The 14453-nt window shown below is 35.4% G+C and overlaps 1 protein-coding gene across 1 annotated transcript in view; it reads left to right on the top strand.

Moving 5' to 3' along the window:
• Window positions 1–6074: 6074 nt before the first annotated feature.
• The window catches only part of LOC144962570 (poly [ADP-ribose] polymerase 1-like), a 29488-nt gene continuing 21109 nt past the window's right edge, over window positions 6075–14453 (top strand). The window contains 11 exon segments of the mRNA XM_078895613.1: window positions 6075–6252; window positions 6255–6295; window positions 7936–7956; window positions 8405–8528; window positions 10119–10231; window positions 10887–11026; window positions 11292–11366; window positions 12058–12145; window positions 12665–12781; window positions 13222–13304; window positions 13836–13955. Of these exon segments, the coding sequence (XP_078751739.1) occupies window positions 6192–6252; window positions 6255–6295; window positions 7936–7956; window positions 8405–8528; window positions 10119–10231; window positions 10887–11026; window positions 11292–11366; window positions 12058–12145; window positions 12665–12781; window positions 13222–13304; window positions 13836–13955 (983 nt within the window). The 5' untranslated portion in view covers window positions 6075–6191.

Genomic DNA, 14453 nt, shown 5'->3' with positions numbered 1-14453 from the left:
CATCATCACTACCACTACTACTGCAACCACCACCACCACCACCATATCACCATCATTACTACTACTAATACTACTACTACATCTACTACTACTACTACTACTACTACTACTACTACTACTACTACTACTACTACTACTACTACTACTACTACAACCACCACCACCATATCATTACCATTACCACTACTACTACAACCACCACAACCACATCGTCATCACGACCACTACTACTGCAACCACCACCACCACCAGATCATCACCATTACAACTACTACTACAACCACCACCAACACATCATCATCACTACCACTACTACTACAACAACCGCCACCACATCATCATCACTATCACTACTACTACAACTACAACATCACATCATCGTCAACACCACTACTACTACAATCATCAACACCATATCATCCTCACTACCACCAGTACTACAATCACTACCATTAGGTTTTGGAGCTTTACTTCTTTTGAAATAAGGAAACTTCGGAATTGTATTTGGCATTGTGTTTATATATCATAATATAATTCTAATCAGTTATCTATTTAGAACTAGATACTATACAATATGTATGCCAAATACCATCCCAATTCCCTTTTCTTGTGTGCGGGAAGTCCTCTTTCGGCATTGAAATTCCTACGAGTGGTGTCTGAAATTCCTGTGAGCCAAATTTAAAGTTGGGTCTCTTTGCTATGATGATGCAGTGAGTGTGAGACTCACTGAGAGAGTCATCCCTACACACATAAACAACAGAAACAATTTAAAAACATAACTATGACACGAAACCACTCACACACGGGGTTATACTATTTATCCTTTTCTCTATATAGAACAGGACAAGACAAACAAGAGCTTGACTCTCTCTACACTTAGCATTGATGTTTGTCGTCTGACGAGTTCAACTCTCGGTCGACCTGTCAATATTCCTTTTTGCCTAGGACGTAATCATTAATAGAATGATGTGTGGTTTTGACCGTGAAGAAAACCTTAAGAAGTCACATTTATATCATTTTAGAGACATCGTTTTGAATCATCTTGATTAAACGAGCGATCAGGAAGGTATTTTCTTAGATTTCATGAACGGCCGATCAGCGCTTGTTTACTATAGTAACGCGATTCCCAGCCCATGTCTCAATGGCGGATAGTTTTCTCATCGAGGCCGCTGGTTGGTTAGCCAATAAGAGCACCGTACGGTTTCCATTGGGTAAATTCCTTGGTTAGAACAGAATACAAATCTTCCTGATAACTTTTCTCGCAAAAGGCCATAAAGCTTAACATAACATGTGGTATAGGGCAAAATAGGATAAGATCCTTTGAATGCCCTTAATATTAATTAGTAATGCCATAATTCTATTGATTAAATATTACAATAATGATACACGTGGTAAAGATAGTATTTCAACTTAAATGTATTCATGTGGTGTACAAACATATATCTTTAACCGTGACATGCAAAGCGCACACACAACCACACACACACACACACACACACACACATACACACGCGTATAGAAGATAACCATAATAATATAATAATGCATAATATATACATACAAGATTGAAAGCCATGTCAACAGCAGAGCAAACAAGTATTATTCGTCATATATAAATCTCCCATCATATAATTCCCTGTCTACTAACACTTTGAAATAATCCATAGATTTTGCATTCTTTGTTTCAAATTTCAAACTGTTCCATTTCTGAACAATACGAATACCGAACCAGTTTTGTCTTATGTTTGTTTTGAATCTAGAGACAAAAATCTTAAACGTGTCCCCTCTAGTAAAAGTAATATTAGAATATGAAAAAAAAATCAGAAAAGTCTATCCTATCCAGACCATGTACCAATCTATAAACCTGAATTAAATCCCCACGAATTCTTCTATATTTCAAACTGGGTAAGTCAAGAAATTCTAACTAGCTTCTATAACATATTTTGTTTTTCTTAATGTGTGGAACATTATGTTTAATATAATAAGTTGAAATCATATTATGACAGTCACTGACACCTGTTGAAAAATTTAGAGGTTTAGAAAATAAATCGGGTTTGTTGGTGAGCATAACATCAATTAAAGACGGTTTGTTGTTCTTTTTAAAACATGTTGGTTTACATATAATATTTACTAAGTTAAAAACGTCACATATATCACATATAGTTTTTGATTTGTTTTCACAGTTCATATCGTAATTTAGGTCGCCAACTATCAACAGATTGTCACTATGTTTGACGCCTTTGTCTATCATGGGACTGACTTGTTTGTAAAATAGCTAGTCCTTTTTTGATGGTGGTCTGTAGATGGAATATATAATCCATTTAGCATCGCCTAGATTTATTTCATGGACGATGCCCTCTATGTTGTGTGATTCTATGTCCCGTCTTCTTCTGGTTGCAATGTCAGATCTTATCCATGTTGCTATTCCTCCACCCTTGCTGTTTCTGTCGTGACGTTCAAATCTGAAGCCCTCGACTGCAAACAATGAGTCTAGAAAGGTTGAATCAATTTTAGTTTCAGAAATGATAAGCATGTCCACCAGATTGTCCAAAAGTAATGGTTGAATTTCGTCGAATTTGTTTCGTAGACTATTTATATTCAGATGGCATATTCGAAAATTGTGATGATGAGATTTTCCTTCTCTCCTTAATTCTTTAGCTATGCAATGTGTATTGTTTTTTCCAAGATCAGCTATCTCCTCAGTCTTATTTTGGCATGATTGAGTGTTGATATTAGCAACACGTTGATTGTTTTTGTTGTAAGATGTGTCATTTATTGTTTCTGATTGGTTTTCCGTTTGTACTTGAGTCGAAATGGGGACGTTAATTAATGCGTGAGGAGGTCGAAGAAAGGGACGGTTTCGAGACATCCGTTCACCGATTTCAGTTGTGTGTTGTTTATCTTGCTGTTGTTTACTGTCTCTGTGGTCGTTCTGGAAATAATTGGAATTTGATATTGGTGAGTTGTCGTAAGGTGCGTTTTTACTCAATGAATTGTCTAGTAGTATAGGTGTCAGTGTTAGTGGGGGTCTTGGTGGGTGGTGATATGGGGCAGGCTGATGACCAGTTCTCACGATAATTGGTCTCTGTTTTCGTCTTCCACCTCGCAACTTCTTATAAAAATATTTTTGAATAAAACAGTAACTGTTTGAAAAGGGTTTACGACAAATAGTTCTGTGATATAAAAATTGATTCGTGAACAAAATTTCCAAAATTGATAATAATAATAGGGCCTGGTGAGCACATGTCAAGATAAAATCCATTTTAAATATGAAGACGTAAAGTAGAAAATCACGTAAAATCACAAAAAAATCCTAGACAAGATCTAACAAAAGTGGTATATTTTAAAAGTCCGTTAGATAACAATTCTTGTGATATAAAAATGTAGATTAAAAACTGTATAGAATCCAAGAAGATCCACAAAAACACGACATATAAACAACAGCGTACAACACACGTCTTGCCTGTTAGGCAGCTACACATTATTGATCTTAAATTGATTTTAAATGATCGTTGATGGATCAAAGGATTCGTCTCGATCTATGTTAATTTATTCCACAATACAGTCGTATAATAATCAAAATAGTCGAGTGCTTGTTCCTTATAGCCTTTATTTTACCACAAAGTATTGCGGCTTCTCCGCTAGTGAGAGTAAATAATAAAAGTTCCTTGCAGAGCATTTTTACACGGTATTTATCCTCTTAAAAAAAAAAAAAATTCTTGTATTTGCTATCGGTGTGATATGATCAGTATACTATTTGAAGCGTCGTTCATTGTCTTTTGCTGTGAATGTGTAACATAATATATTATAAAGTATATTATAAAGTGTGTGTGTGTGTGTGTGTGTGTGTATGTGTGTGTGCAGTTTTTTCCATGTATTAAGACTTAGCTAGTTAACCACTACTGTTCAGATGGGGGCTACAGGTCGACCGAGCGAATGTTTGCCTGAGCGTCTAGGTCTATGATCAGAGGCAAGAGTAAGAATCGAATTCAGAGATCTTACACTGATTTAATTAATTGAGATTAATTTCACAACAACTGGTCAGTGACTTGTCATAAGTTCAATTAATCTAAAAGGGATGGCAATGCTGTGAGCCAAGTGCACACTATCTATAGATAGTAATAGTATGCGCTTGACTAAGAAGCTCACAACATTGCCATCCGGAAGTATAACGGACCAGCACACAAAACGTTGTGTTACCATGAACTGTTATAGTCTGGTCAATACAGATTAGTGGGAATTTCGCATAAACCTGGATGGCAAGAAACAATAACAAAGACCTGAGTGACGTCAACTTCGTTCTATCTATAGGCCGTCATTATGGGACAATGCATAATACGTTGAACGAATATCATTGATTAATTCCGAAAGAAGTCAAATATACCATGTGAGGGACAGGGGGGGGGGGGGGGAGGTGCAGCTCTGCAGCACCAGTACAAGCGACCGCTGCTGTTGGATACAATTAATTGAGCTTTTATAGCGCAATATCCACTAAACGTGCTCAAAGCGCTTTACAAGGGGTCCCTGGCCAACAGCAACACTTCTTCATCTTCGAGGTCGTTGTCGTAGCCCCTTAAATAGAGGATACAGACTACAGTTCACATTTATGAATTTCATGACACACACACACACACACACACACACACACACACATATATATATATATATATATATATATATATATATATATATATATATATATATACATTCATAATACATGCTGTGATAATTTCATTTTAAATAATTTTCCACGCTTCCAAGACCCTTTCAAATTCTGGATTGTTTTTAGTTTCTATCAACTCATGAGGGAGTTTATTCCATAAACGAACGGCAGAGGGAAAGAAAGAGTTCTTGATGTTTGAATGTAGGACGGGACATGACGCCTGTTAGGCGATATTACCTTTTTTTCGGACAGAGACAACGCTGTTATCTGTCAAGTACTCATTTTACACCTGAGTACAGTGAGAGCATGTGAGTAAAGAGCCTTTTCCTAGGACTCAACCCTGCTCCGAACGAGGCTCGAATCCTAAGCGAGTGTCATACCGCAAGACCACATAGCCGCACGGGTGTCAAAGGTGCTCACCAGTTAATCCGCACAGTCACCTTGATGTGTTGTGAAAATCAAACTATATATAAATGATAATACAATAATCTATTATGAGAGCACGTCCTCGCACAAGCAGAAAATAGACAATTGATTGCAGTACAGCAGTTGATTATGGAGCTCTTTTCAATAAAAAAAATTACTGTGAAAAGATTGTTTCACTTGTTACAGTGGGGAAAATAAGTTGCTTCGCGGAAATATCGGTTCGTGGAAGTACCGCAAATTCCTTGATTGTGCCAATTGTCCTTGTGCTGACTTGAGAAATAAGTGGAAAAATTGAGCATCTGTTTTTGTTTCAACTTAATTTTCAAAAAAGTCGATTGAATATCTCGACCTTTTATCATATTATATAACTATACCAATGGCACAAGCTTTTCTTGCTTTTGATTTTATTCTTTTCTGTTTGGAAGTTTAATTTGGCTTACGTTAATTTACACCCCTGGCCCCTGGCAGCTCTGTTTACTGTTTCAGGGTTGCCAGTTTGGCATTTTAAATGCCAGATTCCAAAAATCTGGCATTTTTGAAAACCGTTTGGCATTAGAAAGATCATTTGGCATTTGGCATTTTCATTTGGCATTTTCTTTTCTTGTATATTATACTTCAAATGACACCTTTTCTTAATTATTTCTAAACGCGTAAAAACAAACATCTTCACATTTCTTTTTCATTCTTAAAATCCAACCGTGGTGTAGTGGTTTAGCACTCCACTTAGTAGTCAGTAGGTAAATAATTACCCAACAGGAAATTTAGTATAATTCAAAAAAAAAAACAAAACAAAAAAAAAAAAAAAAAGAAAAAGAAAAGAAAACACGCAAGCCACCAGGATATGATAGTAAATTGTCTATCAAAAGTGAGTAGTTTTCTTAGTGGGGGTGGGAGTCAACAGGCTTTGGCATCTTTTTGAGTGTTTTGGCATTTTTTGAGTCTTCCCCTGGCATTTTGTTGAAAAATAATCTGGCAACCCTTTACTGTTTTCGCTTTCCCTCCTTTCACCACTGTCCGGCTCTAAGTGAAAGTGTATGCAAAGATTTGGAGACACTGATTATCACTTTATCTTGCTTTGATTCGAAAAGGAGTTTTGTTCAAAATGCCTCATCACGATTTGCCCTTTCAAGTGGAGTATGCCAAAAGTGGACGGTCTGCGTGTAAAGCAAAAGTAACATATCACTGAGGTTGGCTGTCATGACACAGGTAGGCACTTTTCTCATTTTATCGAATAGCTGTAATAGCAGCGCTCCATAAATATGATGTATCCAAAAATGTCACCAAAATTCAGTATGATATATATACCCCCACCATTTTAATATTGCAATGTTTTTGGACAGACAACGCTGTTAACGGCCAGGTACTCATTTTACATCTGAATACGGTGAGAGAATGCGAGTAAAGAGTCTTTTTCCAGAGTCAACTATGTGCCGAGTGAGGCTCAAACCCAGGACCTTCCGATCCGAAAGTGTCCACATAGCGCACTACAACAGACGGACTACAGTCTACAGTAGAGTCTAATTTAATTGGGGTTTTTTTTAGCTTTGAGCTTTTATATAGCGCAATATCTACTAAAGGTGCTCAAAGCGTTTTACAAAGGTTCCCTGACCAACATCAATGCGTAACATAAAGAATGAGACATGATGCCTGTTTAGCGATAATACAATTTATTTTCAACAAAGACAACGCTGTTAATGGCCAGATACTCATTTTACACCCGAGTATAGTGAGAGAATGTAAGTAAAGAGTCTTTTCCAAGGACTCTACTATGCACCAAGCGAGGCTCGAACCCAGGACCTTCCGATCCATAAAACGAATGTCATACTACAACACCTCATAGCCGCACCAAATTTTATCCCCCTAGAATAGTCATGATTATAATGTTTTAAAATCATAATTAAAAATCAAAGTGATCTTCGTTTAATTTAGCTTACTGATCTACTCCACAGTCAGTCATGACAATACTGACAGCACACTACCATCAACCGACACAGTATGGACATGGACATCACGTGACCACGTCTCAGCCGTGAATCAATCCCATTGTCTGCTACTCTTTGAATGTTGAATAGGACGCTATTGTATTGCAAAGTATTTTCAATCAGATCAAACAGACCCAATCATTTCTGGATGGGTTTGAAGGTCAGGAAAATATCTCAACTTCATTTGGGATAGATCTCAGTCCCTTTCCAGTGAATCCAGTGCTCTACCAACTTGGAAAGACTTCCGTAGTTTCTCAGCACACCTAAAGAGGGGATTTTAAAAAAATTATCAGGTGGAAACTCCCAGAAGTATTAGTATTAGAATGATGTATTTCTTTTACATCAATACTCTGCATTTACTAAACTAATATGTTTTATTCACAGTCACAAGATGGTGTGTCATGCTCTTACCACAATAACATTTCTCAGCTCACATCAACTTCCAATGGAGAATAAACAAGAAAACTTGATTCACTTAAACGGATCAAAAGGCTATGCAGATTTATATGGGTATTAACTTGACATGAAAAATTAGAATTCGTTTGTAAATATGGTCTGCCTATAAGCACACTTTGCTTGAATACAGAGGACAGTTCTTATAGTCACTGCTGTATTATTATTTTTTATCTCAAAGAAGACATACACCAAGAAGTTCATGATGAAAGGGGTCTTGTAGTAATTGCTTTGTCTTAAATGGAAAATTTATGCGGAGTTGAGACCGATTGTGGATCTGATCACAAATTTATCTAACCCAATCTGATATAAAGTTTTTAAAAAGACAAGTTGACTGAGATGCATGTTAAACTAAAATGCCAATGGATGAAATGAATTGTTTCAATAATACTGTTTTATATTTTATTTCAGTCACCCCACTTTGATGGAAAGGTAGGTTGACCTAATTCTCCAATTCAAAGCAGGCTAATTTTACTCAGGCTGCCTTAACGAAATATCAATAGTCCTTCAGAGTCATTAAACCTGTTGAGCCTGTGTTGATTCTGGTTTCTGTCATGTTTAATGAACAGTCACAATTCAATTCATGTCACCATAATATGTATACGATTTTCTATTAAGCTCAACTATTTAAAAGATTCTAATAAAGCTTCTGATCACTGATTGGTTTGACCAACAGTTGTATTGAGATATATAACATCAGACCTGCCAATGGGTCTCAAATATCACATAAAGTGACTTTGATGTATATTGGCTTTTAGATGACTCTATTTAACTCAATATCATTTGTTTGTTTTTTTAGCTTTCCTTTTCCATTGTTATTTTTGGTTGTATGTGATATAATCTTCCAAGGCTGAATCGATATATCATTCTTCATCTTTAGGTCCCAAACTGGTATCACCATGCATGTTTCTGGAAAAGAGCCAAATGCAACAATGTAGATGACATTTACAATTATCATGGTTTGCGTTGGGAAGATCAAGAAAAGATAAAGAAAAATATCGGAGGTGATCAAAACTACTATTGAATGGAATGACTAAGGCCAGTTGGGGTGACTAAGATTTCCCCCAGATATATGGTAGAATGTACATCATTTGATAAATTTCACCCTTCACACACTTTAGAGAAGGAACATCGGACTGGTTATTTCAATCAATGTCATGGGTGAAACCTGTCAAATAGTGTACATTCTACCATAGTTGTTTAATATCTTTCAATCCAGGAGGCACATTTGGGGGCTGGTCTTAGTCACTCAAAAAAAGCTCAAACTAATCATCTCAATGAAGATAAAACGATGGTCATGAAAAAGACGTAAATAGAAAAGTTTTGATTAAAACCATTTCTTATGCAAATTTTTCACTGGCTTATTATCCCTGTGTAGCCAGTAATGACTAAGATTTAATTTGATGTCAGTTTAAGTTAAAGAAGATTTTGAGCATGTAACATCTATTGTTTTGCATTTTTCTTTAATAAAAGATTTTGCTCAATCCTTTTTTAAAATAAAATCAAATGAAACGATATAATATATATTGAAATCATTGGCATTTCAGTATATTTCCTCCAAATAAATATTTGAACTAACCATATTATGCAATGCTCCTTGTACCAATCTGACTTCTGCTCAACCAATGCTTTACTCTCAAATGTCCCATGATATTTCATGGGTCTAGCAAAAAGTGAAAGGGCTAAAGAGAGGCTAAAGGCCACAGCAAAAGACAATTATATCATGTTATTTACCAACAATCTCAGTAAAAAAATGATATAGAAGGTTTGAGAGTTAAGCTTCTCCTTTTCTGCTGGATAGCTGTAGACCTGTAAATTCTCAGTCAATTAACTGAAATCAGTCAATTCGTCAAATTCAAATATTTTAAAAAAGGGAAGAAAAAATTGAATAAAGAAAGAATTCATGAATCGTAGTCGAATGACTGTAAAGTTAATATGGAATGTTCCACAGTGCTACGCATAGCTCATGGGCCGTTTATATTAACGATGGATATATATTGCCAAGGCTAAGCGACACTTTTTAGAATTGCCGTGTCTGAACAGACCCCAGTGTATTTTCACACTGCCTTCGTGAAATTATTTTTTCACTTTACAAACCTGTCGTAGCCAATTTTAACTGAGCAGCCGAGCGATAAATTTCACTGTTTCGTCTAAGCCAAAATTGACCACATTTACTTGAAGGACAGGGAAAGTATGAAAAAGAAAAATTCGAATTCCGGAAGTTCGTTATGTAGACACCTTCAAATCGAAAGTTAAATCATTGCTACAAGCACATCTCGATTGCCTCATGTTGTAAACAAACTGGTTGACCGTTTCTATGTGTCTTCACTGATTGGGTACCTAATTATAAGGAACAATGCTAAGTAGCCTAATTAATTCCCGCACAAATTAGTTTTCTGCCATTGCTTTGCTCAAGTGAGCTTGCTGTTTACCTTTCATTTTCATTCTTTGGATTTTACCGCTATGACGAATTACGAAGAGTTTCAGTTTCAGTCAATTTTTATAGAGCTCATTTACAGGTCTAATAGCTGCATTTTTTTTCTTTTATACCAATAATGATTGGTAAATATTGCTTTTTATTTCATTATTCAAAGGTGGCGATGACAGTATTGGCAGTCAAGATGGTGCAAGCTCAAATGATTTTTCTGTTGAATATGCAAAATCTGGGAAAAGTAAATGTAGAGGCTGTGATTCATTTATCGCTAAGGTACGTTAATTTTATTTCCAAGTCTTCATGAGAATTTATACTTTTTGATACGGTTTATATACTGTGTTGGCCTTCCGGCACCAATGAATGTGAGCAAAGATGAGTTATATTAATATATTCAATTTTATTCTCATTGTTTCATAATTTTATATGTGGCTATGAGGTCTGGTGGTATGACATGTCTTGGGAGCGGAAGATCCAGGATTCGAGTCTTGCTCTGAGTGGCAGTTGAGTCCTTGGTAAAGGCTCTTTACTCACATTTTCTCATTGTACTAATACCTTGCTGTTACGCAAAAGTGTTGTCTCTGTCCAAAAAAAAAAATTGTAACATCACCTATAAGGTGTTGTGTCTCTCCCTACATGTTAAGCATTGCTGTTGGCTAAGGGTCCTTGTCAAGTGCTTTGAGCATGTTTAGTGGATAGTGTTCTATATTAATGCTTGAGGAGTTTTTTTTGTTGTTCTTGTTGTTTATTTTGTTTTAATGACATTTTATGACACTTAATTATTCATTCTTTAATTCATATTTGTAAACCCAATTTTCTAAAGGATTAATAAAGTTTATTTGACGTTATTTTATTTGTTTAAGATTTGATAACTAATTTATAAAGTTTCTTTACAAAGTCCATGTAGTAATCATCTAATTCCTTTGACTAGGACAATGTCAGACTTGGGAAGAAGGAATATGAGTCACTCCAAGCTAAGATGTATGGGCCAGTGACCTTGTGGCATCATGTGGACTGTTTTGTGGACAAAAGAGATGAGCTGGAGTTCACAACGGACAAAGATCCTTCAACGTTCGTAACATTTTTTGTTTTATTTTCCTCGTCTGCCCATCAATTTGAAATAAAATATGTATTTAAGTTTGAGTTTGATTGCCTTTTCTTTTTTTTAAAGCACAAAAGAGTTTTATCAATCATGTGTGTTAAAACCTCCAAGATTTTAATCAAAGCTGTGTACTTTGTCAAAGCGCAAAGTATATTTAATATTTTGTAATTTTTTCACAATATAATTTCAAATTCAATCTATTCATCACATTTATTTTTTCCAATGTTTCTGCAGAATTGTTGGATATGCAAAGTTGAAACCTGAGGACAAGACAATGCTGATTGACAAATTGGGAAAGGGAAAGAAAGCGTAAGTTATTGATTAAATCAGTTGCAGGATAGTTGATAGTTATGGTTGAATACATAACTTTTATAAAATAGTTATGGTTGAATACATAACTTTTATAAAAACTAGAGCACTTATATAACATAACATCCACTAAACATGCTCTAAGGGATTTTACAAACGGTCTCTAGCCAATGGCAACACTTAACATACATGATGCCTGTTAGGCGATATCACATTTTTTTCAGACAGAGACAATGCTGTTAACAGCCAGGAGAATGTGAGTAAAGAACCTTTTCCAAGGACTCAGTTATGCACCACTCAGAGCAGGACTCAAGCCCTGGACATTCTGGTCCGAGGGCGAGTGTCATACCACTAGACCGCATAACCCACATGACTTTCACATTTTGACTAAAATTTGAACAGTTGATTATTTCATTTTAGTAACCTAATTGACTTACATCTTATTTTAGATTTTAAAATGACACAATTTAGATTATTGAATCTTTTCATTGTGAACATAAACAAAAATACAATCACAAATCTCTTATTTTTATGTGAAGGGCTGGATTTTATTGGCCTAGTATATAGCATGTCAGACAGAAACTGGAAATAACAGGAGTTTGACTATGCTGCATCTCACACACATACACACACACACAATTGTAATACATTATCAAGACATGATTTTTTTATTATCTTATATCCTACATAGGACGAAGAGGAAAACGGATAGTAAAGATGGCAATGGTGGTAAGAAAGCAAAGACAGCTGAAGAAGTTGAGGAGGAAAACAATCTTAAGGTATGAGAATGTAATTACATTTCCAATATAGTTTTTTAGCATTTAGGTCATTCTTGATTATTTACAAGCATCGCATTGTATTGAAGCTCAATATTGATGAATAGACTTTGTCCTTCAAAACTTTTAGGAAGTGGAAAGTTTAAATCTCATCTTTTCAAAGCACTTTTTTTTTGGGGGGGGGGGGGGGGTGTTTACACTTCGGTTGTAATTCTGTAAACATTTAGTACACTATTTTATTTACATTGTAAGCACAAAAAATTATGCTGAATTTTGTTTTGACCATTGAATGATGCACGTCTCATACTTCAAGGACCTTCAATTCTGTAAACATTTAGTACATTATTTTATTTACATTGTAAGCACAAAAAATTATGCTGAATTTTGTTTTGACCATTGAAAATGATTACACGTCTCATACTTCATGGACCCCCCCCCCCCCCCCCCCCCCCCATTTTCATGAGAATCAAAGTTTTAACATTCATTTTTATTTTTGATTTACCCCCTTCCCCTTCATGACAGGAACAAAGTAAGCTGCTGTGGGATTTCAGAGACAAATTGTCAAAGAATGTCTCCAACCAAGCCATGAAGCTCATGCTGGAACTGAACAATCAAAGTATTCCACCTGGAGAAAGTCGGGTAAGAGTTGTTAAAAACATTGTTGTTGTTTTTTTTTGGTCTCAAATTATTGTGATCATAAATTTAAGAAAATAAATTACCTTCATTCATCCTCAAGAGGAACTTTGTTTGTAGGATCTATTCCAAGAGAAGACGGGAATAACCCAGGTGTCAGTTGCAATGCAGCTCAGTAAAGGTGACAAGCTCAAGGCCACACAGCGTGGTGGAAAGGTGAACTTAGTACCTTCTGGGTATGAAACAAATGAACATACTGCTGTGCCACACTGCCTTTCATGCCTGAGGTTTTTGGAATCGTCTTCTGTTCCATTTATTGTGGTGATTTATTGCATTTTAGTAACTGCACCTGTTAAATAAATGTCAATGATTTTTATATAGGATTTTCAAAGATTTATATGACAGATTTCTGTTAAAATATTGTTTTGACTTCTCATGTATTTAAGCTTCTGGATGTGACTGCTGATTGTCTGGCCTTTGGTGCTCTGGAAAAATGCAATGAGTGCAAAGATGGGCAGCTTTTTTACACGTAAGTGGCCTTCCATCTTTAAAAATTCTATTCACGGTTTTTGAAAATCATTTGTTTTTTTCTCTGTATTAATTTATGACATTTTGCTTATGTTCAGAGTTTACTTTACTGTACCTTTTCTTATTGATTGTCTTTATCAGTTGAATAAATTATTGAGATGCGCTTGTGGTTTCGTGGTAAAGATGTAAACATATCTGTTGATTACTTACTTATCCAAATTCGCGACCAGCTGAGCTTGAGCCCTTCAGTCTAAATCTGTTGGTTCAATTTTTGATAATGCTATGACTTGTTTATTACCATGGTTATTTGGTTTTGGTTTTATTTGGGGGGGGGGGGGGGGGGGGTTAAAAATGTTTTATCTCCTATTTTATTTGTTTCTCTGTTACAGACTTAAAAATGGAGAAAACCAGAATATAATTATTTTCACCCAAAAATTTTTTGATCTGCTCAACCATTTAAGAACCGTTGTAAGAGTTTGTTTTTTTCAGTTAATGGTCTTATATTGTTTATTTTGATTTGTTGTATTTCCAGAGCAGAGGGATATAAATGCAGTGGTAATGTGACAGAATGGACAAAATGCATGAACATAACAAAAGCACCAAAACGCCAAGCTATGAAGGTTCCAAAAGAATTTCACGATGTGCCATTTTTGTGAGTATTCTTTTGTCTTCATAAAAGTCAAGTTTCTTGGAATACAATGAAATTCTATGCGGACTAAATGTATGCTTCATGTGTATATTTGTTAAGGTTCATTTGGTAGATTGCTGGACTTACAGATGGAGTTCGTGACTAGTGTTTTACCCAAAGAGTAATTAGTGTCATTGCTTTAAAGGTGTACTTTTAATTAAAACTTAAGAAAAATAATCATCAAGCCCTTTGATTCCAGAGCTTTAAACTGTTTCTGTAGCTTGAGATAGTGACAAATTTCAGCTAGGAACTTACTAAATGAAGGATTGCTTAAAAACTCAGATGCTTGGTTGAATCTGTTTAAGTATTCATGTATTTGTCAACTAATTACTTAATTTTGTTGACAGCTAACTGCTGGATATCTGTCCTTTTTAGCAGCAAAAATGTTTTTATTAAAAACACTTCCAAGAGTCAGGGCTTCATTATTTATAATGCGACTTAATTGTCAATGTTTAGTCCTTA

Source organism: Berghia stephanieae, chromosome 1 (assembly GCF_034508935.2).
Source record: "Berghia stephanieae isolate SIO BIC M18660-M18661 chromosome 1, UCSD_Bste_1.3, whole genome shotgun sequence".
In the NCBI taxonomy this organism is placed as follows: Eukaryota; Metazoa; Mollusca; class Gastropoda; order Nudibranchia; family Aeolidiidae; genus Berghia; species Berghia stephanieae.
The sequence above is the reverse complement of the archived record's forward strand: the minus strand, read 5'-3'. Positions and strand labels throughout refer to the sequence as shown.